General features: G+C 38.9%; 4 protein-coding genes across 4 annotated transcripts; 3 read left to right on the top strand and 1 right to left on the bottom strand.

Moving 5' to 3' along the window:
* The first annotated feature begins 20 nt into the window (after positions 1-20).
* LOC125478220 (cation/H(+) antiporter 28-like) lies at positions 21-3,771 on the top strand. The gene is made up of 4 exons (XM_048586109.1): positions 21-390; positions 1,017-2,021; positions 2,249-2,839; positions 3,157-3,771. The coding sequence occupies exons 1-4, from the start codon at positions 199-201 to the stop codon at positions 3,769-3,771; spliced, it is 2,403 nt and encodes an 800-aa protein (XP_048442066.1). The 5' UTR covers positions 21-198.
* A 1,849-nt stretch (positions 3,772-5,620) lies between these two features.
* LOC103945892 lies at positions 5,621-13,474 on the top strand. The gene is made up of 13 exons (XM_009356486.3): positions 5,621-5,781; positions 5,862-6,228; positions 7,499-7,676; positions 7,757-7,806; positions 8,494-8,586; positions 8,672-8,760; positions 9,380-9,458; positions 9,560-9,642; positions 10,117-10,195; positions 10,302-11,043; positions 11,809-11,880; positions 12,022-12,649; positions 12,932-13,474. The coding sequence occupies exons 1-13, from the start codon at positions 5,750-5,752 to the stop codon at positions 13,071-13,073; spliced, it is 2,634 nt and encodes an 877-aa protein (XP_009354761.2). The 5' UTR covers positions 5,621-5,749; the 3' UTR covers positions 13,074-13,474.
* On the bottom strand, positions 13,338-16,398 carry LOC103945891 (protein TAB2 homolog, chloroplastic). The gene is made up of 5 exons (XM_009356485.3): positions 15,831-16,398; positions 15,276-15,345; positions 14,899-15,070; positions 14,639-14,782; positions 13,338-14,387 (listed from the first exon to the last, which is right to left on the bottom strand). The coding sequence occupies exons 1-5, from the start codon at positions 16,328-16,330 to the stop codon at positions 14,128-14,130; spliced, it is 1,146 nt and encodes a 381-aa protein (XP_009354760.2). The 5' UTR covers positions 16,331-16,398; the 3' UTR covers positions 13,338-14,127.
* A 691-nt stretch (positions 16,399-17,089) lies between these two features.
* Positions 17,090-23,403, top strand: LOC103945890 (tRNA-dihydrouridine(20/20a) synthase). The gene is made up of 13 exons (XM_048586140.1): positions 17,090-17,248; positions 17,384-17,548; positions 17,662-17,788; positions 19,009-19,136; positions 19,225-19,294; positions 19,432-19,595; positions 20,288-20,338; positions 20,516-20,597; positions 21,015-21,076; positions 21,786-21,858; positions 21,946-22,026; positions 22,690-22,770; positions 22,961-23,403. The coding sequence occupies exons 2-13, from the start codon at positions 17,490-17,492 to the stop codon at positions 23,123-23,125; spliced, it is 1,143 nt and encodes a 380-aa protein (XP_048442097.1). The 5' UTR covers positions 17,090-17,248; positions 17,384-17,489; the 3' UTR covers positions 23,126-23,403.
* Positions 23,404-23,540: the final 137 nt, after the last annotated feature.

Genomic DNA, 23,540 nt, shown 5'->3' on the forward strand with positions numbered 1-23,540 from the left:
CCTTCAATTTCTCCTCAAACAAAGCAACAAGCAATTAATCAGAACCACTAATTCATCCTGGCCAAGCTGGAGAGAGAATTAACCTTGCCATTGGTGCTCGTTTGCAAACTTCCAGCCCAACAAAACAAAACAAAAAATTCTCTTGCAATTGCAAACAAAAACACAAAAGCTTGAGAGGAAAAGCAAGAGAAGAAAAAAATGGGCAGCAAGGAAAAGTTACGTACTTCTCAAAAAATTTCAATTGTTGGACCATGCACTCTCAAGTTAAAAGAGCTTTTTGGAAAATTAGCAAAATATGCACTGGGTTTCTTCTTAATGTATGCTCTCTGCAATGTTTCCCACTTCTTGTTAAAGCCATATTCTCAGCCTCGCATTACCTCCGACACCGTTGTAAGTCTCTCTCTCTCTCTCTCTCTCTCCCTCTCTCTCTCTCTCCCTCTCTCTCTCCATGTATTCATCTTTGTTTTTTGTTTTGTTCTCATAATTTTGTTTTGGTTTTCCTCTTCATTTTTCATTCCAAAAGTTGGCAATCAATTTTTTTTTCATAACGGGAAATGTTATTCGCACTCCCTGTTTGTCATTATGTAATCCTTATATGAGTATTTTAAAATTTCATGTGCTTCTAATAAAAGCGCTTCTAGCAAAGCCGCTTATGAGCAGAAGCATTTTCAAAGGGCCATTGTGAGTGCATACGAGTGTGAATAGCAGATGGGATCAAGCATTTTGTTGTAATATTTGATCAAATAAAAACTTGCTGCCTTATTCTAGTGAGGCTTATTGCGTAATCGTGTATGCCTTGTGGCGGCTCTCACGTTCTTTATTTGTTTGTAATCTAAATGCTGCATTGAAGAGTAGCAGTTTAATGTAGAGTTAATCTGAATGCAGAAAAGAAACTGCACCTTTCGTTAAAACACGAAAGTACCATCTTTCGCTACCTTGCGTGGTGTTTCTCTTTGGTTCTACTCACTTGCCACTATTATTGTGATTAAATTCTTGCTCTCTCTTATGGTATGCAGATAGGACTGCTGATCGGAAACTTAGGGTTCATACGCAACCTAGTAACGGATTCAGCCAGGAAAACGTTGAATTTTATAGTTGATTTTGGCATGATCTGCTATATGTTTGTGTTAGGCATAGAAATGGATCCATATGTACTCTTTAAAGAACCAACCAAGGATGCTAAAGTGGCCTATGGTGGTATGCTCTCCACATTCATCCTAGCCTGCGCTATAACACCATTTCTGCAGTTTACAGATGGCGGTTTCAAGGTTGACTTCACTCTCTCCCTCTCCACCGTTCTCTCTAGCACCGCCTCTCCTGTACTGACACGTCTCATAACGAGTCTCAAAATAGGCAAGTCGGACATAGGCCAGCTTGTCATTTCTGCAGGAATGCACGCTGATTTTGTATCCACTCTTCTCCTCTCAATTGGCTATGTCTTTTGGCCTGTTGATTCTGGAGGGAAAGTTGTAGAGACTTCAAAACGCGTCCGAAGATCCATTGAGATGGGTTCTGCATTGGTGATCCAGACACTTTTTGCAGGCTATGTTTCACCAATCTTCATGAACTGGGTTAACAACGAAAACCCCGAAGGCAAACCCATCAAAGGTTCACATCTAGTGCTTGCTCTTGCTTTCATGGCCTTGATCATTTCCTGCTCACCAATTTATGGATACAATCCGGCCTTGAGTGCATTTATGGCAGGAACCTTTTTACCGAAGGGGGGGAGAGTATCGAAATGGGTGATCGGCAAGATCAATTACTTGTTATCTACCATTTACTATCCCATTTTTTTCTTCTGGATGGGTTATGAAGCTGCGTTCAAGGAATTTCAACCCGGCCAGTTTGGGACATGGGCAAGGTTATTTGTACTTTTTGGTATAGCAACAGTAGGAAAAGTTGCTGGAACTGTCCTCTGCGGAAAGCTGTTGGGGTTTCACTGGCCGGAATCTATTGCACTCGGGCTTCTTCTCACCACCAAAGGCCATTTTCACATATACTTGGCCATTGCTGCAAAACAAGTTAGTCTCACGTCTCTATTTATTTTTCTCACCTGCTTTCTTCTTCCCTCTCAATTTTCTCTGAGGCATTTTTACTCCTAAAGTTATTAATGATACTGTTTAATTAAGCACATGCTATTTTTCCTCCTTACGGAATCAGAGAACTTACGAGTGATTCGTCACCATTGGTCATATTATGTGAACCACGCTGATCTTGTTGCGTTTTGCTCTTCTGATATTGCATGCAGGCTGGGAAAACATCTACTTCAACCGGCACTGTGATGGTAATAGCTATATTTTTCACGGTTGTGCACGCCCCATCAGTTGTGGCACAAATCATCAAGCGTGCAAGGAAACGGGCACCTACTCATCGAATGTCACTTCAGTTGCTTGACCCTTCAAGCGAACTCCGCATATTACTATGCCTTCATGGGCCTCAAAATGTTCAAACTATGATAAACTTCATTGAGATATCTAGAGGGACAGCTGACCCTGGAATTGTGGTATATGTAACAGACATGATAGAACTCACTGACGAAATTGCAGCCACACTGGTAAAAGAAGAAGGGGCGGACACCATGACTGTGACTCACACAAGAGTGAAAGACATGAGAGATCAAGTCACTTCTGCAGTTCAAGCATATGTAGCGGAGAGTGGAGATGGTATCACACTCAGACGATTGCTTGCACTTTCGACTTTCAGTGGCATGCCCCAGGATATTTGCATTTTGGCAGAGGACTCAATGGTAGGCCTCATCATCTTGCCATTCCACAAGGTTCAACGCGCAGATGGAACCTTGGATAACGGAAATTCTGCTTTCAGATATGTGAACCGTAAGGTAATGTATATCAGAAAACTGAATATTTTTCAAATACCTACAAATTCTACAAGAAAAGGTTAACGAATTCCAGCACCGTGATCATATTTGGAAGCATATGCTTGACACATTCACTGATAAAGCCTGTAGGCTCTAGGTTATATTAGGGCTTTTGGTTTCTATCTCAAAGAATTAGACAATTTAATTAGTAACATGCTAAACACAAAGTAAAGGAGTTAATATCTGTTCAATTTTCCAAGTTCTTCCACATTTCTATAGATTTATCTGTTTTAGCATACTTCTTATTTATCATTAATGATATACTTTGGTATTAACAGATCCTCAAGAATGCTCCGTGCTCCGTTGGGATTCTTGTAGACAGAGGTCTTGGACTGATTGAAAAACTACCAAGAACACAAGATCATTCTGTTAGCGTGGCAGTCATCTTCATTGGTGGCAAAGACGATAGAGAAGCACTTGCCTATGCTGGTCGCGTAGCACGACATGCGGGTGTAAAGCTCACAGTCATAAGATTCTTGGTAGATGCTAGCTCAGAGGCCACAGTCAGACCTGGAAATTACACTGTCAGCCGTTCTGAGCAAGAAGAGGAAATGAAGCTTGACGATGAGTGTTTCGCAAGCTTCTACGAGAGACGTATCGCATGTGGACAAGTTGCTTACGTTGAGAAGCATATGGCCAATTCTGCTGAGACCTATTCTACCTTGAGGGAACTGGATGGGCAGTACGCGCTCATTATAGTGGGACGAGGGGAAAGGGTGAATTCGATTCTGACATTTGGGATGAATGACTGGCAGCAATGTCCGGAGTTGGGGCCAATCGGGGATGTCCTTTCGGGCTCTGATTTCTCAGTCAGAACCTCAGTCTTGATCATCCAAGAAAACACTCTAAAAGGACAACTGGATGGGCTTGAAGATGATTTTTCGATCATGTAAATGTGTCAAACATAGCAAAAGATAGCTTAGAATTTTAGATACAAATTGTAGCAAGGATTTACCACAGATGGTTTGTGAAAAATCGTAGTTTGTATAGAAACTTAGGAGGAGCCATGTGAAAAAAAAGAAAAGTCAAGGCAGGAAAAATGAGGTTAGAAATTACTGAGGTAGTGTAAACTGTAAATCAACAAACGCATTTGTGTCTGAAGACCGCTACAGTAAAGTTTCTTATTTTCTACAATTTCCAACACCGCGCTTGGGCAATGCCGGTTAACCAGGACAGTGCACGAATCTTTGTCCCCGTAAAGGTGCCCATAAGTCATGTTATACCGATTCCTAGGGAACATATGATCAGTTTCATGAAATCCTCTCACTGTAAAATATTGAAGACCCGCAACAAAGACCTTTGGACTAGGGCTGATTTGGTATTGTTGTGCTTTGAATAAAAGTTGCTTCTGCTATGTTGTGAGAATAAGCAGCAAAGTATTTCGTAAACTTTTTTGTAAAAGTGCTTTTGAAAAAAAAAATGCAATATTATAGTGTTTGGTAAACTTTTATGTAAAACAAATATGAAAAAAAAACCGGTTTTTCAAGACCGGTTTTGTAGCTTCTTGTTTTTGGCTTTTTTCCACCCAAAACAGTGAAAAAAGTTGAATTTGAATGTTTACCAAACACAAAAAAGCTCCCAGCTTTTTTTGATACCAATTTTTTTTCAGAATCACCTCAGTACCAAACCAGGGCTTAAATGGGAAGCTCAACTCGAGGTGGGTGACCGATGTAACGTAAATCCATGGTTTCTTGTGTGAGATTACTGTTCTACGATCTCTATCTCGTTGAACCAACTTTTGGCCTCAATACAATTTAAACAGTGTGCTACCTAAATACAATGTGGAAGAAGTTCCAAAATCGAATCCTTCTCTATGATTTTTGTATGGAAACTAGTCTAGCATTATGTTTTATTTTTTGATCAATTGAAACATTTTATTCAAAGAAACATTCTAATCTCCTCTAAGGTAGGAAATATTCTCCAAATCTTGTTGTGAGCCTAGTTCGAATGAAGACAATCCACCAATACCTTTGCACAATATTGTTGGAAGTTTTTCAAAACAAAATATTCTGGAACGGATGAAGGCGCAAAATAGTGCACTGTGCAAGGTTACAACCAGTCTATCTCTTCTTATGTTTAGTTCAACTTTGGTAGTGCATAACATTGTCCAACAACATATTATATTCGGGTTTTATTGTATCCACAAGGAAATATTTGTAGATCCCCTTCACACAAATTGTAGGAGCAAACATTGTCCGAAAGATCATGTTTTTTAGACTTATAAACATTATCTTTTAAAAAAATGATATTTTAAAATATTTTTTCGTATGTGGCACATGATTAACTGCCATGTCAGCAAAAGAGTGGGATCTGCAGTTGTTGGGTTTGACGGAAAAAGGATCCTTGCCAGATTCTTTTTCTGAGAAATTCGAAGATCTTGTGATTGGAAACGTTCATTGTACATCGTACGGTTAGTTTTTATTAAGTATTATTTATATTTAATTTTAAATTTTAAATTTTAAAATAATTTCTAATTGCATAATGTAATGGACAATTCCGTTCAAGAGATCTCCCAAATTCTCAGTTTGAAAGCCAAAAGCAATTCGACACGTACGAGACTCTCGGCCCCAATTACCATATAAAACCCAAATCCTCTCTCTCTCCCCCCCTACTCTCTATCTCTGTCATCTCTAGCTCGCTCGGTCGACCGTCGACAATCTTCGTCATCGTACCATTATCCACATACGCAGCCACCTCCATCTAAAATTTCTAATTCAAAATTTTAATTCAATTTTTATAAAACAAATTTAATTTTAATATTCTAAAGTAAAAATTTTGGGTTGGGAGGGAGAGGGAGGGAGGGAAGGAGGGCGATCCCTCAACCCATAATTTTTTCAAATCTAAAGACTAAATCTTTCCTCTCAGTGCAATATGGCATTTCATGTCGCCTGCCCAATTACATGGTACCAAACACTCTCGCTCTCTCTATCTTTTTTACCTCTCGTCTCTTTCTCTCACTAAAACTCGTCGTTGTTTATCTCAGCCGGCGAATCTGCGACTGTGCGTTAGGGATTCCGCGAACCCTCGCCACCGGGAATGCCAAGGCCTCGTTCCTCGAAGACGTGCTTCGAGTTCACGACTTTCTCATCGATCCCTCCGGAATTAGGGCTCGCGACGATGGCAAAACGGTCCAGGTCGCCGTTCCAAAGGTCGCCCCGCCGCCTCCGCCGCTTCCCCAGCCGGTTATGTCTTCTGCCGTCGGAGATGGTTACGCCGCTGCCGTTGTTGACGATGAGTCCGCCGCCGCGGCCTCCTCCCAGGCCAAACGTGCCGCGCTTCAGCGCAAGGCTGCTGCGGATATGGTGGCGGCTGAGGACTTTGCTCGGCGATTCGAGTCTGGTTATTTGTCGGTGAGGTTCTTGAAATTCACTGCTTTTTATTGTTGAATTGTTTCAAGTGTAAGTGTAGGAGCTAGTTTTTGGGGTTATTATTGTATGAATGTTTGTATCGAATACGTATTACGTGAATTTAGAGTATTTAGTTGTAAAATGAATTGCAATTGCTTAATGCTGACGAGTTTTTGGCTAATACTGCTTCACACTGACATTTTGAGGTTGCTCTTGAGTTAAAGTTTCCGCTTTGCCATGCCCCGGAATAAGAGGAATTGATTATTTAATAATTGGGAGTTTCCCTAAATTGTAGTTTCCATTGATTACTGCATTTGTATATTTCTATATTTGCTAAGTTTGAACGTCATTGATGCGAAGATACGGATATATTTTGTTTGAAAACACAAAATCTGTTAGAAGAAAATAGGTGGATTCTTGAGGCGTTACAGACCGCACTTAGGGCTTGTTTGGTACACCTTTATACCTGGACTTAGCTGGGATTGTCTTGAATAAGCAGTATATCCACGTTTGGTAACGCTGGTTCTTATTCTACGAGGGAATTGGGTAAGCGGGTCCAACCTGAAAAGCTTTGTTAACTTGTCTTATGCAGACCCGTGTAAGAGGAGCGGACAAAGTAAGAACTGCATGGCCAGCACCTAAACATCCTTTCTTATTTTCTATTTTTCATTTTTATTAGGTCTCATATCTGATTCTAAACCAGAAATTGGTATTCCTTCAGTACAAAATTTTCATCGCGTTTAAAATTTCTGTAATGCTCACCTCCTCTAGGGTATAGAAGAAAATAGGTGGATTCAGAAGATCTTACAGAGGGCATTAACAGTAGGACTGACAGATGAGAAATTAAGAGAGATAAAGAAAAAGCCCTTCAAAAGGGCGGATGTTTTAGGATCGGATGGAAAGAAATGCTGCGAAGTAGCTTCTTATGATAACGCAGAGAGTTTATCTTCTCATGGCATAACCTTTACTATCATGTCACCAAAAAAGACTTCATATTCAGCGGACCTAGTAGGGACCGGAATTGAATATTCCATCATAGTATTTTGAGCAGCCCATGGCTCCCATTACCTGCACCATTTTTTGTGTTTGGTTTTTTTGGGACACGTGCCATTATGACTTTCAAGTTTTGCTGAATGTCAAATACATATTTTTGCAGTTGTAATACTTTGACTTTTTTGGGGTGTTGAACTCATTGTTATTTTTCCCGCTATATATTTATGTTCTTTCTATATTTGTTGTTTTTGAAAATATCAGTTATTTTTCCTTTTAACAGGACACCTCAAGAGGCGTTGTGGGTGAAGAGCAAGCTCAGTCCAATGTGAATGTTATGTGCCGGATATGCTTTTGTGGTGAAAATGAAGGAAGTGAGAGAGCAAGAAAAATGCTTCCATGCAAAACTTGTGGCAAGAAGTACCACAGGAACTGCGTAAAGGTTTGGTCTCAACACAGAGGTGTGTCACTCTTCTCTTTTTTTTTCTTACTCCCGAGGCTACAGATTTTGCATAATAAAATTAATTGGACTTCTTTATAGATCTATTTCATTGGAGTTCATGGACATGCCCCCTGTGCCGAATTTGTGAGGTAATGGGTGATTTGCAATATTCGTCCAATGTTGTTGTTTCTATTCATGCGTGAAAGTCCAAATCCTCCATATTTCCTTAAAAAGAATTTACAGGGTCCATTTTTCTTGCTGGACAATTTTTATATGTTTCTGTTCTCTAATGCAACCCCAGTCGCCTTTTCTCTTTTGTTTCTTTCTTTTGGTCAATATTAAATGGCTTATAGAACCCACGTGTATTACTTGCCCAGAAAAGGAGTCAAATTGGATAATTGTAAAACCTGTGCGGAAATCTTGATGTGAATCGAGAGAAAAATAAAATAATTTGAAGGATTGAAGGAAAAGAAATAACTGGAACATGAGGAAAAGAAGTGAGACTTTTTTTTCTTGTATTCTTATTAAACCATTTGCAAAAAGGAAGACCCATTACAGCAGGAGTAGCCTATGTATACAGGGCAATTTAACTCCTGATAAAATGACAAATAAAATTAGCCTAGGTAACAATTTTCTGCTTTCCACTGAATATAACAATGTAGGATACCACTACCATTTTCAACTAGATACCTACACTTGTTATTGACATCAAATAACTTTCATAAGGACTAAGATTGTCTATAGGGGTTTTGGCCTTATGATGGTAATAAACTGTGCTTATTAATGGAATCTTCATACTAAGTGGTGTGACTGTATCTTTTTGTTCCTTTCTTCAGGTGTGCCGAAGAACTGGAGATCCAAACAAGCTTATGTTCTGTAAAAGGTGTGATGGCGCCTACCATTGTTACTGCCAACATCCTTCACACAAGGTAGGGTGTGTACTGCTTAGTCCTGAGTTGTATACTGGCCAACTAAATATTCAAAATATGCTTACTTTTGTAATTCATGGCGCAGAATGTTTCTCCTGGACCTTATGTGTGCCCGAAACATACACGGTGTCACAGCTGTGGGTCAAAAGTCCCCGGAAATGGCTTAAGTGTGAGGTATTAATTATCAATATTGTATACTGTGAGTTTTATTTTCTTCTATCAACGGAAGTGATAAGATGACTGTTATTTTACTTCTGTAATTTTGAAACATTGTAGTAATATAAAATGTTTGTTAGGCACCATGTTAGAATTTAATATTATCTTTCTGATAATTTGGCTTACCAGCACCCTATTTTGGATCTCTCTAAATTATTTTATACTTTTGTACGTAGTTTAGACCCTTTTATACTTCTGTACGTAGTTTGTGACATCTTATTTCTAATTATGTAGCATTTTGTGTCTTTTTCTTCTGCAATGAAAGCCATTTAAATTAAAGTTTTCGTTTTTCTATGAGTTTTGCTGTGTAATTTAGTCTGTTTGTATTTTGTATTTATTTATGCATTTCATATTTTCCCTCCATCTTTAAATAGCTTTTGTCTAAACTAGTCATTCAAATTCTATGCCATCAAGCAGAACTCTGATAGGCTCAGTTTACTTCCTTTTTCTTTTTCTTTTTCTTTTTTTTTTTTAATGTACCAAAGTTATTATTTGTTTGACTATTTATTTACATTTTAGTTTGTACTTTTACGTAGCATGTACTGGTGGACTCACTTCTTTCTTGTTACATTGACAGATGGTTTCTTGGATACACTTGCTGTGATGCATGTGGAAGATTATTTGTGAAGGGGAACTATTGTCCTGTGTGCTTGAAGGTATTTAATTTGCTTCTATGAGGGTTGATTTATCTGAGATACTTTTGTTTTATTAACTTGCATGATTTTTCTCATGACATATTTGTGATCTTATTTTATAGGTTTATAGAGATTCAGAATCAACACCAATGGTTTGCTGTGATCTTTGCCAGCGTTGGGTGCATTGTCATTGTGATGGAATCAGGTTCATTACTTTTATAGACCCATACTAGTTTTGCTGTATTATCCTGCGGCCTGCCTTTACTTTTTCTTGGTCCCAAAGTGAGTAATTTTGTACTATGGAACTTTGGGCCCGAATGTTTGGTGGCAAAATGTTTCCCTACTAGAACTAGTGTTGTAGCAAAGACTAATGTAACACATTTGGAGGAAACACTTCTATTTCCCCCCTCGTCTTTTGACTCTCTCAAATGTGTTTCATTAGCCTTTATGGTCCGGGCTGTTTGGCTAGCAGTTAAATCAATTCAAATAACCACTCTCATGTATAGTGAGTTTATTCTTCGTAAACCTACTTATCTTATATTGATGTATTCTAAATGATCCGACTGTATCTTGTGACGTTATAATTGCTGAATTGTTTATTTTTTTTATTTTTTTTATTTTTTATTTTTAATATCTCTATGGGATTGCTTATTTCCAAAAGGATTCTTTATTTTTTCAGTGATGAGAGATATCAGCTGTATCAGTTAGATGGAAATCTCGAGTACAAATGTGCTACATGTCGTGGAGAATGCTACCAGGTTTGCTCAATAAGATAGTATTCTGTGCTCCACTCCTTTTTGCTTTAATTTTTGTTTTTCTTAATTTTCAGCTTTCATTACTTCTTACTTTGGATTTCTTTTACAGGTCAAGAATAATGAGGATGCTGTGGTAGAGCTTTGGAGGAGAAAAGATGAAGCGGAGCAAGATTTAATTTTTAGCTTGAGGGCTGCTGCAGGGTTGCCAACTCAAGAAGAAATATTTTCTATTTCACCCTATTCCGATGATGAAGAAAATGGCCCTCAATTAATAAAGAATGAGTATGGGCGTCCGTTGAAATTATCTCTCAAAGGGTTAGTTGATAAGTCACAAAAAAAGACCAAGGACAGTGGGAAAAAATCTTCAGATAAAGTGTCTGCTAAGAAAAAGGAATACCAGGAGTTCTTTGTTGGCAAAACTGAAGTGATTCAGAGGTCTGGAGGACATGATGATCCTCAGTCCTTTGGATCTAGCTTGGGCTATGACAAGAATAATGAGATGCGGCCCTACAAAAATACAGAACTAGATTTATATTCTTCGCCTATAGCTGGAAGTATTGGCCACACCGAAGAGATTTGCTCTGTCAATGAGCCAGGTGTTTTGAAGCACAAGTTTGTTGATGAGGTGATGGCGAGCGATGAAGATAGGGCTTCCAAAGTCGTTCGTATCAAGGGTAAGTCTCATGGTCTGGATAGTGGAGAGGATACTGGAAAGCATGCAGGCAAGTCAAAGCCTGTTAAAGGGAAGAAGTTAGTGATAAATTTTGGTGCACGGAAGATAAATTTGCCCAAGTCTCCAACATCTGATGCTTCAACCTGTCAAAGAGAGCAAGATTTGTTGACTTCCAATGGTATGCCTTCTATATGACCTGTTACTTGGCTTATTATATTCTTACTTTTAGCATTGCCATTAGAAAAAGAGTTAGGCTTACATATGGTACCATCATTGAACATTAGGTAATAATAGATTACTGCTTTTAGCCCAACTAAGGCTTGAGTTTGAGAGGAATACCAATGAATGTTCCCACAGCCACCTACAACCAGCATTTATCAAATCTGCCCATTGCTACCCCCTTCACAATCTCTCATTCAGTGTTCAGAAGGGTCGTGTCGGTTGTCAATTTGGGTTTTTAAACCCACAAATAATGATATAGGGGTTGACGGTAGATCTGTCTTCCTTGTTAATGTCTTGGCAATGTGTTGCTGAGATGATGGAAATTTGGGGCATAAACCTTTGTTTCCTACATAGACAACTGAAAACCCAGAGACATTTAGGTTGACATTGACAAAATGTATGTCAGACATACAGATTTTTTTCTTTCTTGTTCTCTCTCCACTTGCAATATTATTTAGAATGTCACTTCAATTTTGAGGGCCAAAAGGAAAAAAACCATCGTTTCTTATTAAAAAAAAAAAATATATATATATATATATATATATATATATTGAGGGCCGAAAACCAATAAGAGAAGTAGCTGCTTATGGTGGATGTGGCCAGGTTACTTTAATTAATAAAGAGAAATAGGCTAGTGGAAAATTCTTGAAAGAAACCAATATATTTTGTGTGTATTGTATGTATATGTAGATATATGACTTGTGTTTCTCTTGATGGGCAGCCGGTGAAGATGCCAGCCAGCAGAGAGCACCTGTTATGGTGGATAGACATGATGGTTTGGTTAATGCTAAAGGTATAAGGATTGCAAGTTGCAACCCATTAGTATGGTGGAAAAGTTCGATCTCTTTTCAATTGATTAGTATTTCAGTCAAAATTTGATGTTTTCTTATGTTGTGTCATTGAAAGTTGAAACCTTCGTGATGACATTGTGCAGATAGAAGTGATTATTCTAGCCCCTTGAAAGTTCCAAAGGTTTCTGGGAGAGAAGGAAACCTTATAAAGTTGGGAAAAGTTAGGTCCGGAGCTTCTGATCATAACCCCAAATTTGCAAGAGGGGATAAGGCTGATGAATATGAAGCCATTCAACCTGAGCAGACACCTGTTTCGTTTGGAAAAGGCATTGAAGGAGGCATGACTGCAGCTGTGCCTGTAGGTGAAGTCCCGACTTTAAGAAATGACAGGGTATATGCCCGGAAGCATTCACATGGCAGGTCTAATATACGTACTGAAACCAATGATTACGCTCAGACACCCGTGTCACATTCTTCGTCAAAAGATGCCAAACCTCCATCATTGAAGTTTAAGCTCAAGAAGCCTAATATTGAAAATCAGAATTCTTCTCATCATGAGGAAGAAAAAAGTTACGTCAAGGGCCAGCGGTCAAAAAGAAAGAGACCATCACCGTTTATGGAGAAGACATCATTTGGTGAGAATGATGACAAGACACAATCAGTTCAGGATAATGTAATGGATGAGATGGATGTTAACTGGATATTGAAAAAAATGGGCAGAGATGCAATCGGAAAGCGAGTTGAAGTTCAGCAGCTATCTGACAATTCATGGTGAGTTTGTTGTTTCTGTATAGTGCATTACTAAGTCTCATAGGACCCTAAATAAGATAAAACAAAATGTTACAGTTCATACTAACATATAAAAGGACTTCTTGAGTTGTAAACTATTTAATGCCAGCAATTTAGTCATTAAGTCGATTGTCGTTCATGTTTTCTGCTAAATGATTGTTTCCCATGAAGATGAAGTTGTCAGTTTCAAGTGTTACTTTAAGGGGAGACTTTTGATGTTATCGTTTGAGCTGATTTCTTTCCTTTTTCCCTTGTTTCGTACAGGCATAAGGGAGTGGTTAGCGATGTTATCAAAGGCATGTCAACATTATCTGTAACTTTAGATGATGGCAAAGTCAAATCTCTAGAACTCGGGAAGCAAGGGGTTCGATTTGTATCTCAAAAGCATAAGAGGCCAAGAACATGAGGGCTGTACGTAGTACACACAACTTGATGTTTGTGTTAATCTCATCCGGAGGCTTTCTTCCAGATTAAGATGAAGGGGAAGTTGTCTGCCTCTGAAAAGGTGGTAGAGATAACATGTTGTAGCATATCCATTGGCTTGTATCTTTGCTCACATTCTTTCAGACTTGAGAGAGGATTGTATGTGCGGGGGCTGTTCAGTTTCATCGGTCGTGAAGAATTAGTTCTGGTGAACCGGGGTAAATTCTGAGGTAGGCAGGTTTTCTTTTCTTTTTCTCTTTTTTTGTCGTTGTATAGACAGCTAAGCTACCTTCTTGAAATGTATTCGAATACTCAGCCTCGAACTATGATATTTTAGAACTCTCGGTAACAGAGAGGATAGGAATGAAAAGTTGTTTTCGTACCGGTCCAGATGTGTTTACCATCTTTGAAAGTATGAATGCTTCCGGCATTACTTTGATGACTGAAATTTGTTCAGCAATTAGAAAGCATCCCATCCTCAAGTCATTGTTTGTGCAGATCGTGGTGCCTCGTAACTGACTACGCCTGAGCGGGAGTCAGTTTTGGTGGCACCATCAATTAGTCGTGAAACTGTAAATCCCACGCCTGACGAACTTGGTAAGTTCTGGAAACCTGCAGGGGTGAACTGCGAAATCAAGACTACTTCAAACGAGGTTAGAATAAAGAAGATGAATGAAGGAGGGTTGTGCTTGCTTTTCTGTGGAATATTTCGCATCCTAAAGTTCCTTAGAAGGAGGGGCAATACTAGTTGTAAATGTTAAGTGGATAACTTTGGGTCTGTGATCCTGAACACAGGATCACAGACCCGGTACCATAACTCAAGGACCCCGAACCCTAGTTTTGCATGAGAGACCTTGAACCCTGCTACCAAATTTGCCGGATAGCGAGTTTGATAACAGTACAAATTTTCAACTAGAAACTCCTTTCCGAAGCAGTATTCGCAATCATTTCTCAACTCTGAAGTATGAAGATGAAGTAATGTAACTGAGAAACTAACGTGAGAGTTATTTCTTTCGAAAACCTTTCGACAGATTAAACTATACAGGTGGAGGTGGCAAGTCTAGCAGAAGCCAAAATCCGACACAATCATCACCGTCCAAGTCCCCCTGGATTGCAAGGAAGTGCAAGCCTCCACAATCCTTCTTTGCTGCTTCCCAAGCTTCGGCTTCACTACTTGTTTCAGGAGTTTTATTGTAGGTGGCGTAAATATATCGGCCAGAGATCCCGACAGAAAGAAGCAAGCGAGCCCGTGACAGATCGACTTCAATCGAGCAAACTTCCAACCCATTCATCCAAGCTACACCACCATATAGCAAGATGTTGTAAGGATCCTTGATTGTTAAGAGGAATGACACAAAATAGTACAAGACTCAATAGGATTGAGAGCGGACTTAGGGAAAATGTATCACAAGAAGATATTGTTATCTTGTCGGTCCACTCGCCCAACAGTTCATATTAGCAATCTAATGACATAAAATGCTATCTGCGTATGAATATATGCAAGTAAATATGCACAAGAAGAAGATGACAGTCCGAGAGAATAAACACCTGCTAGCGGTTTTGCACGCGAAGATGCAACAGCCAATCCTGGAATCAATGTCTTCTCGTCAATTTCAATCCCCAACAGATCCAAATCTAGACTTGCACCAAACACAAGGTTCGTATCTAAGGATGAGATTTCCTCTTGAACAGCTGAAACAGGAAGTAGAATTAGCAAGGGCACATGAAATGTTACTGGATGAATAAGGCAGGTCAGGGAATGTGACTTGTTATATCTGTCGAAATGTCGCCATTAGCAAGTCCTTTACCTGAAAAGGGCAACTGAACAAAGGCCCATTTCTCGCCAACAAGATTTTCCGGAAGTTCCATTGGGAAAGGGTTATCCAACGCAAGGAGTGGCTTAGATCCTTTCTGGAAACCAGGATGGCGTGTGTATACTGTCTCATAGCGTTCTTCCAACCACAAAAGCAGCGATAGGCACTGCAAAAAGCAATGTTTTAAGACAATTAGCTGACAGAGAGAAGCATTTGTACCAGAAACTCAAAGAAAAGCGGTGTTTCAAAGTCATGCAACTTCTGCATCTCTGCGGAAATAAGTTACTTGATCAATTGTGTGGTTGAAAAAATGCTTCCTCAATCCGTATATGTTCCAAAAATTAGAGAATTGATAAGAAAAACATGCTTACCCGTTTGCTGGGAATCGGCTTTATACCGAGCTCGTTACATGCTTTTGTGATAATTGTCTGCATCTGTGACCTACATAGTCCAAATGAACATATCATAAAGGTGGAACCGTTTCCAAATCCCAATTGACATGCTTTCTCAAGTATGCACAATCCACAGAAGCCCACATTATGCGCAAAATAAACTGCTAACTTCTGCGATTTTAACCGTCTAGTTTACGAACTGTTACAATTCGAGGACAATGACTTTATTTCATCGTCTCTTTCGAAATATTTCACGCACGAGTGACCAATGCGAGGGTAAATTGAAGTTTCACAAGTGTGAAGCACCTCATACATGCCCCAAACGTGCTATTTTCGTTAAAAATTTGGCAACATTTATGCCATTGTTAACAACTAGTAAGACATTAGTTGCACCAACCCCATGAGCGCAACTCAGTGGTTGTGATTTACGTAGTTGTTGATTTGTTTGACATATATAGATGACTAAACCGTCTTCAGTTTACTAGCAGAGATGATATTTAAATGAAGATTAAGAAAATGAATGGTTATGATTACCTGAAGTAGCGGATTTTATCCGGCAGAGGGATGCCTAATTCGTCACTAATGGACACAATAGCATCCTTCAAAGTAATGCTGTTGATAACGTTGTTCGGAAAATACTTTGTAAACTGCAGAGACAGCGATTCGTCACACACTACCAGCTCCCACACCTTCTTCCCCCTGATATCCAAAATCGGCCTGGAGCAGAAATCCAGCTCCCACTCCGAAATGCTCTCCGGGTCGGTTTCTGGGTCGAGGTAGCTCAGCTCCGCCGTCGGGTCATCGTCCACTTCATCGAATTCCTCCTCCTCTGCCTCTTGCGTCGTGGAAACAGAGCTTTCCGATACGGAATTTGGTCGGAAACAGCGGAGTTTTGGCCCGGGTTTTGAGGGAGTGGTGGAGAGAGGAGATGGGATTTTGATGGGTTTTGCGCGGGAGATGAATTTGGAGATGGGTTTTTGAGAGTGAAGGGTGGGAGTTCTGATTCTGGTGGTGTTGAAGCTGAAGCTCGCCATGGAAGTAGTGAGTGTAAGGAACTGAACTGATAGAGTTTGCAGGAAGAAGAAAGACGGTTATAGCGGTTGCTTCTCCGCCACATATATTTGAAGATGAATGTGGGCCCCCGGGTAGGGAGTCTGGATGGCCCACAAATTATGGGACACCAAATAAAAGTACGATTTTCTTCCCTCCTAATTTCTTTCTTCTTCCATCTCCTCCTATTTAAACAGTTGCGATTACGTTACGTCTATATCTTGTTTTGAATTTTTAATATAGAGAATAAGATAAAAAGAAAGTGTGGAGGGAGGGGCTGGAAGATGATAGTAATAGGAAGGGAGAAAATCATACTCTCACCGGATACCCCAGGTTTAGGGCTTTTGGACACCCAAGTTTTTCCCTTTTTTTGTTTTTTTTCCTGTTTATTTTTTAAAATTTTGACAGGACTTCACGGACAGAAAAAGATTGCAGTTAGTTTGATAACGATTGAGTGACATTGATTGTTGGCCCGAACCAAGGAGTTGGTTTTTTTTTCCTTATCAAACCAAGGAATTGAGTGTTAAAGATCAAAGTTCATAGCGAAAAATATTTGGCTCCTTATATGTAAAATAAATCATTGTTTCTTGCAGAAAAATCACATTTTAACTTATAGTCATAAACTTTTCTTATATTTTTGCATATTTTAATTTTGTATTGACAACGAACGATTTTTATATGTAAAGAGTCAAACGGCTAAATGCTTTTTCGTTGGGCCTAGAGTTAAATAGGGCTACTTTCACCATGTCCAAGTCCAATAGATAGCAACCTTTCGTTTTCCAGTGGCTCTGTCTTCTGCCTCCGTCGACCAAGAATTGCCCTATCAAGCTATCAGCCTCCCTCCCGAGAGTCCATGGAACCAACACACACAACCAGCAGGAGCCTCTGAGATTCTCTGAACAGTGAGTTTAAATTCAGACCCATAAGAAAAAAAAAATTTGAAGTTTCCAACTTCTTCGTATTCATCTGTTACTCCTATTCATTCTGTTTTTCTTCGCACGAAAAACCGTGGCAAATTGTCGTTTAATCTATTTCAGGGGACTTATTCAACAGCCACCGCATCCACCACCACCACTTTTAACTTCCTCTTCCTGTCAAACCCATCAAGTGCTCAGCAGTAGCACACCTGCCGGTGCCGCCGTCATGGTTTATTCTCTCGCCGCCCATCCGCACCACGCCCGTTACCCTCCTCCTTGGTTTAGGTTCTCATCTTCTTCTCCCTAATCGCTTTACTTTTTAACTGATTTGCACGTTGCATTGCTGCCCCATGATTTTTATGGTTTTTGCGGAATTGGGTTTTGTTGCAAATTTACAGTATTGCTCCCATGATGGAGTGGACTGACAATCACTATAGGACGCTGGCCAGGCTCATTTCGAAGAATGCGTGGCTCTACACAGAGATGCTTGCTGCTGAGACCATTGTCTACCAGAAGGATAATCTGGTAAACCATATTTATATATACTCTTTCTGCAAGTATTGCAATTTTGTAGCCTCAAATTGGACTTAGTTTTGTGCAACATGACAAAGATTTGTTGAGTTTCACTTCCGAATCCGAAAGCTTTGAAAGACTGCCAACGAAGAATATAATTCGGTGGAAGTTGGTTTTCTCAAGATACCATTAGGGTTCTCTTGAATTGATGTAGGCATCCAATACAAGGGATAGTTTGACAAACATCTTCCATGTGTTTACTTGACATTTCTCTTTAAATAAAGCATTTAGTTGAAGTTGATAACTTTATACCGTGGGGATTTCTGATTATCGGTTTCAATCAGTTAAATATTTTGAATTTTACTCTAGTAAAAGGGTGTTCATGGACTTTATAAAAGACAGATGATCTTGCTACTGCGTTTAGAATGCATCACTACCTCTAATTGAGATGTCTGTGTTCCCAAAACATTTATTGCTTTTTCTCACCATATACTTGTTAACTCTACCACACCGTGAGCTCATAAGAAGTCTTTAACTGAGCCAAGCCTAACTTCATTGAACCCCATTGGAATTGTTCAGTGTCACATCAGAATCCGAAAGCTTTGAAATAGTCTCAGCCAAAAAGTAATTTGGTGTACGATGCCATCTCTGAGATTTCACAGGAATCATTGGCTCCATGTCCCCTGCTTATCCCAGCAGACGGTGGCCAATTTCAATTGGTGATGGTTGGTGGTCAATTTCGATTCACAGGCGCTGGCCGTGGTGTTAGACCATCTCGATGGTGGTGACGGGGGTGGTTGCGATTGGAAGGTATGGGAAGAGATGATGGTGATGGTGGTTTCAAGTCGCCGGAGAGAGGGAGACGGAGTCAAGGGATGGTGAATTGGCGATGGCTGTCAAGACACCTGGGAGAAGAGTTAGTTTGAGAATGAATGAGAAAAGATCCAACGGTGGAGGTGTGATTAATCTAATTGTCCAACGGTAGAACAGTTCAGGCCAGAGCCCTGTTTCTTCTGATTTTTGGACCCACCCCGTCAATTTCTTCACCTTATACCCGCCCCGACCCACGGGTTCAAGGCCAACCCCTAGATTAAAGTTCTTTTATTTTTTATGTTATTTTTATTTTTTTGATAAATTTTGAACTGGTATTCACAGTTTCATTTATTTCTGGATTTTTCTTGTACATTTGATAAGTTTGGATTAAGAAAACTGATAGTGGGACTTTTTATCAGGATAGATTCTTGGAATATTCCCCGGAACAACATCCTATTGTTCTTCAAATTGGTGGGAATAATTTGGAAAACCTCGCCAAAGCGACTGAGCTTGCTAACCCTTACAAATATGATGAGATCAATTTTAAGTTGGTACTCTTTATTAAGCTTTTGTCCGTTAGAATTTATCTTTCAAGTTCTCCCCAACCCCTAATCTGACCCTCAACCGTTTACCAGTTGTGGATGTCCAAGTCCAAGAGTAGCTGGGCACGGGTGCTTTGGTGCTAGTCTTATGCTTGATCCAAAGGTTTGATACCCTTCTCATTATATTGTTATTTGCAACTTTTCCACACACACACACACACACACATATATATATATATATATAGTTTTTTTTTCTTTACACTGTTCTCTGATAAAGACATTTGGTCTTTACAAGGAAAGTTTGTTGCTGAGGCTATGTCAGTGATTGCTGCGCACACGGATGCACCTGTTAGCGTGAAATGTCGAATTGGTGTTGATAATCATGATTCATATAACGAGCTCTGTAAGTTTCCTTTTCCTGATTCTTGTGTTTATATAGTTAGCAAACTAGTCAATATCAATATATAAAAAAAGAAAGAGCCAGCGAATGATGAACTGAGGACACATAGTTTCTTGCATAATATAAATAGTTATGCTTGAATTTTGCCTTAGATGTTTGGCTATACCTTTCATAGCCCTTGTTTATTGCTTTATGATCATGTCATTATATTTATACCATGAAAACACAATGACATTCAGTGCCACAAAAAGTCAAAATCTGTACATCGTTGGAAGCCTAAATTTTGATCAGTTTGGTGATTTTGCAGATTTTTCTTACCATAAGTTCAAAATGATCTTTGGATTAAAGGAAAAGGAAATTAAAAGAATAGGTTTAGACATGATTTACAGTATGCCAAATAAGAAAAAAGACGACATAATTTATATTACGAAGTTTCATCCGTCAGATGGAAGAATATTAAATACAAATTTAGCAGTGAAATGTTGTAACGATATAGAAGCAATGGGGTAAATGCAAGAGCGTTCTAAATTCACCTACAACAGCAGCTGGAAAAAATGCAGCTCTTTGAAAGTTAACAGGAACCACCTTTTGTTTGTTGTGTACACTCTTTCCACATTTATGTTTTATATGCTTGTTGAGTGATAAACAGAGAGCATTATTGATTTGTCTAATGCTTATAACTGAGTTTATCTAATTCCACATCGTTGTGTATCTGAATATGTAGCTATGCTTATGTTAGTTTCTTGAGTTGCATTAACTACTCAATGGAATTAGCCCAGCTGAAAATCGAAGTATTCCGCCTCTTAAGTATGTATCTGTTATTTCATGTTTTATGAACTTATATTTTCTTAGTCACTTTACGGATATGCTTATCTCATAACTGCTATTAAAAAAATGCTTGGATTATATGTGTAAACATTTGTATATCACCTTCACTAGTAGCATACTGCTTCTTATAATTGTTCATATGTTACTTTATTGCAGATATGAGTACTTTTATGGCCTCTTGCGTGACTTTCCAGACTTGAGATTTACAATAAATGGGGGCATAAACACCGTTGAGGAGGTGAACCTATGAACAATTGTATTGTCTTCAGAGGATATCATGTTTCCAGCTACTTTTTTTGTTCAACTCTCATTATTTTCTATAAAATTTTGCATCGTCAATTGGGACGTTAGTTGTAACTTGGGTATTGTGTCCCTGCTGTCATTTCCTTACTGTTAAGAAGATTGTATTTTTTGAAACTTTCTTCATTGTAATTAGTCAATACAGCATATTTGCAAAATTTAACTGTTATTTTCTTGATGTTCCAACTTTATGCATGCATATGAATTGGAATTCCTGGTTTCTAACATGATTTGGGAATACATGGTGATAGTGATACAACAAAGCTGTCGACATTTTTTAGCTGCCTCTTAGTTGATGCAGAAACTCTACGTGTAACAACCTTTATCTCATGTCGTTTTCCCCCACTAATTATAGGTCAATGCAGCAAGAAGGGCAGGAGCTCATGGTGTAATGGTTGGACGTGCTGCATTTAATAAGTATGTAATATCATAATTTGGATTTTCTTTTTCCTTATGGTAAATTGCTGCAAGAACTTACAAATTTGGTATACGTAGTTCAGGTCTCTATCAGTCCATTTTATGACCCTTATCCTCTCTGATGATTATACTGTATATACTTTTGTTTCATTTTTGTGTCTTAGTCCACATGTAATTCTAGCCCTTAGAGTGAAACTAGAATTCTTTCAGTAGAGTTTTTGTTTCCTATCAAAGGACCAAATGAAATTCTTGCATGAAAACAAGGGCTTAAGTAGAAGATGCAAGATTTGAAAGAATGAAATTAGGGTAGCTGACTATGAAAACTCTTATGTTGATCTTTTCTGGTCTACGAGTCTTGTCCAAGAAAGGGAAGCATTTTCCCTCCGCTATATTATTTAGCCCATAACATATTACATCATATGCAAGTCTGTCCTCTACCCTTGAACCAAATGCGTCTTGCATGTACCAAGTATGAAATTTACTGGTAAGTGAAAGATCGAGACTTGAATGAAGACTAACTACTTGCTTTAATGATTCCACCATATTAAAATATCCCCAACATTTTGGGTTAAGATTTGTGTAAACTTTAGGTTAGGTTTTTATTTTATTTAATTTAGAATTCTGATTTAAAATTCTGATAGTCCTCTCTACTGCAATGTTAATATGTGACTCCAAAGTTTACTGACAACCATTGTACATTTTTCAATAGACCATGGCATACTTTGGGACATGTTGATACTGTAGTTTATGGAGCACCAAGCAGTGGTGTAACACGGCGTCAGGTCTGCAAACTTGGCTGTAAATAGGTGTATCTACTCAGTTTCCATTGAACTTTTACAGCTTATAACTATCTTTTCCACCACCTTTAGATACTGGAGAAGTTTCAAGTGTATGGAGATACTGCTGTGGGAAAATATGGACGCAAACCAACTGTGCGAGATGTAGCAAGGGTTAGTGCTACCATCATCCTCATAATTTTGTGTTCCTATCTCGAAAGTTTTACACATACCCTTGTACAAGTCATACTAGAACAAATAAAATATGCCGCCAACCTCTTCTTGCACACACGAAAATGTCAAACTGACAATATTATATTATTATTTTCCATATTTTCCCGATTCCGAGATGATTTTCTTTTAAAAAAAAATTGGGAAGCTTTCAACTGATTGTCTTTTGATATCAATGTAGCATTCGGTTTCATGGGTCCCTTCAGTCTTGTCACGTCACATTACTTTACCAAAACAGCAATATATATTATGTAATTTGACATGCGTTGCTTATCTGGCTCAATCTGCCTTGTTGAATTCTAGTTGTTACCTTATGGGTGGGTCTTACTCTGGGCTATCATTTCTTTTAGGTCGAATACACTGGGACATCATTTTGGATTTGTTTAACAATGCAAAGGAACTATTGAGAAAATAAACCTAAATACTTTTGCAGTATCATCAATTTGTGATTACCGTATTATCCTGGTGTCTCTATTCTTCCCTCTTTCACTGCTTTTTGTTGTTGAGTGGGTTACACTATCTTAAGCTAGTCTCTCGTTGAGTGAAGTTTTCTCCGACCATAATAATTTGGTGCAATTGCATCACCCTCTTTTTGTTCTGCTGCAGCCTTTGATTGGTCTTTTCCATTCAGAACCTGGGAATAGTCAATGGAAACGCAAGGCTGATGCTGCTTTCCTGCATTGCACGGTAGTATTATTGCTCCTGCTGCTGCTGTTATTGTCCTTGTATACTTCTTAAGTTTCACTTTTAGGACTTGAAAGTTACAATCAATCCCCAATATTCATTCATTATTTTCCGATGGTTTATTACTCTGATCCAGGGAATTATGTTATTTCTGAGTTGCTTAAGTTTCTGATATGGCTCTTGAACCTTGCAGACCATGAAAGAGTTTTTTGATGAAACGCTTGTAGCGATTCCTGACTATGTTCTGGATAAACCTATTGGGGAGCCACCATCAGGCAGTGAAGATCCTTTTGCGAACATACACAGTTTGCTGCCTCCGGCGTATGAATCAAGGGAACTAGAACTACAATATGCTTAGCGGTCTCCATTCTAACTATATACATCTGGCGGCAAAACCCGTTGTCAAATTTTTGGAATGTAACATGATTGATCCCAGGACCCATTTAACATGCATCATACATGTCAGTGCATAGATAGTCAAAAACATGTCTTGTAGAGCAGTCGCCTTTGGATGATGACTAGCAATTTGTGTTTTGATTGCTACATATTTTGCTTGTATACGAAGAACCTCGCTCTTAAACTCGAGCAATTTGTTCGCTGATTTGGTAGGAAAATTCAGTAACTTTCAGACGTCGATTTGTTACTTGTGTTTGGTGATTGATGAAATGCACTTTTTGTGTCTCGTTACAATGTGGAACAGGCGATCGACTCTTGTCGATTAAATGCCGGGAGATATATTAATTAACTACAAAATTTTGGAATTTAATCCGTCG

Source organism: the organism of the source record quoted next, unplaced genomic scaffold, assembly GCF_019419815.1.
Source record: "Pyrus x bretschneideri cultivar Hongxiangsu unplaced genomic scaffold, Pyrus_bretschneideri_v1 Contig24, whole genome shotgun sequence".
In the NCBI taxonomy this organism is placed as follows: Eukaryota; Viridiplantae; Streptophyta; class Magnoliopsida; order Rosales; family Rosaceae; genus Pyrus; species Pyrus x bretschneideri.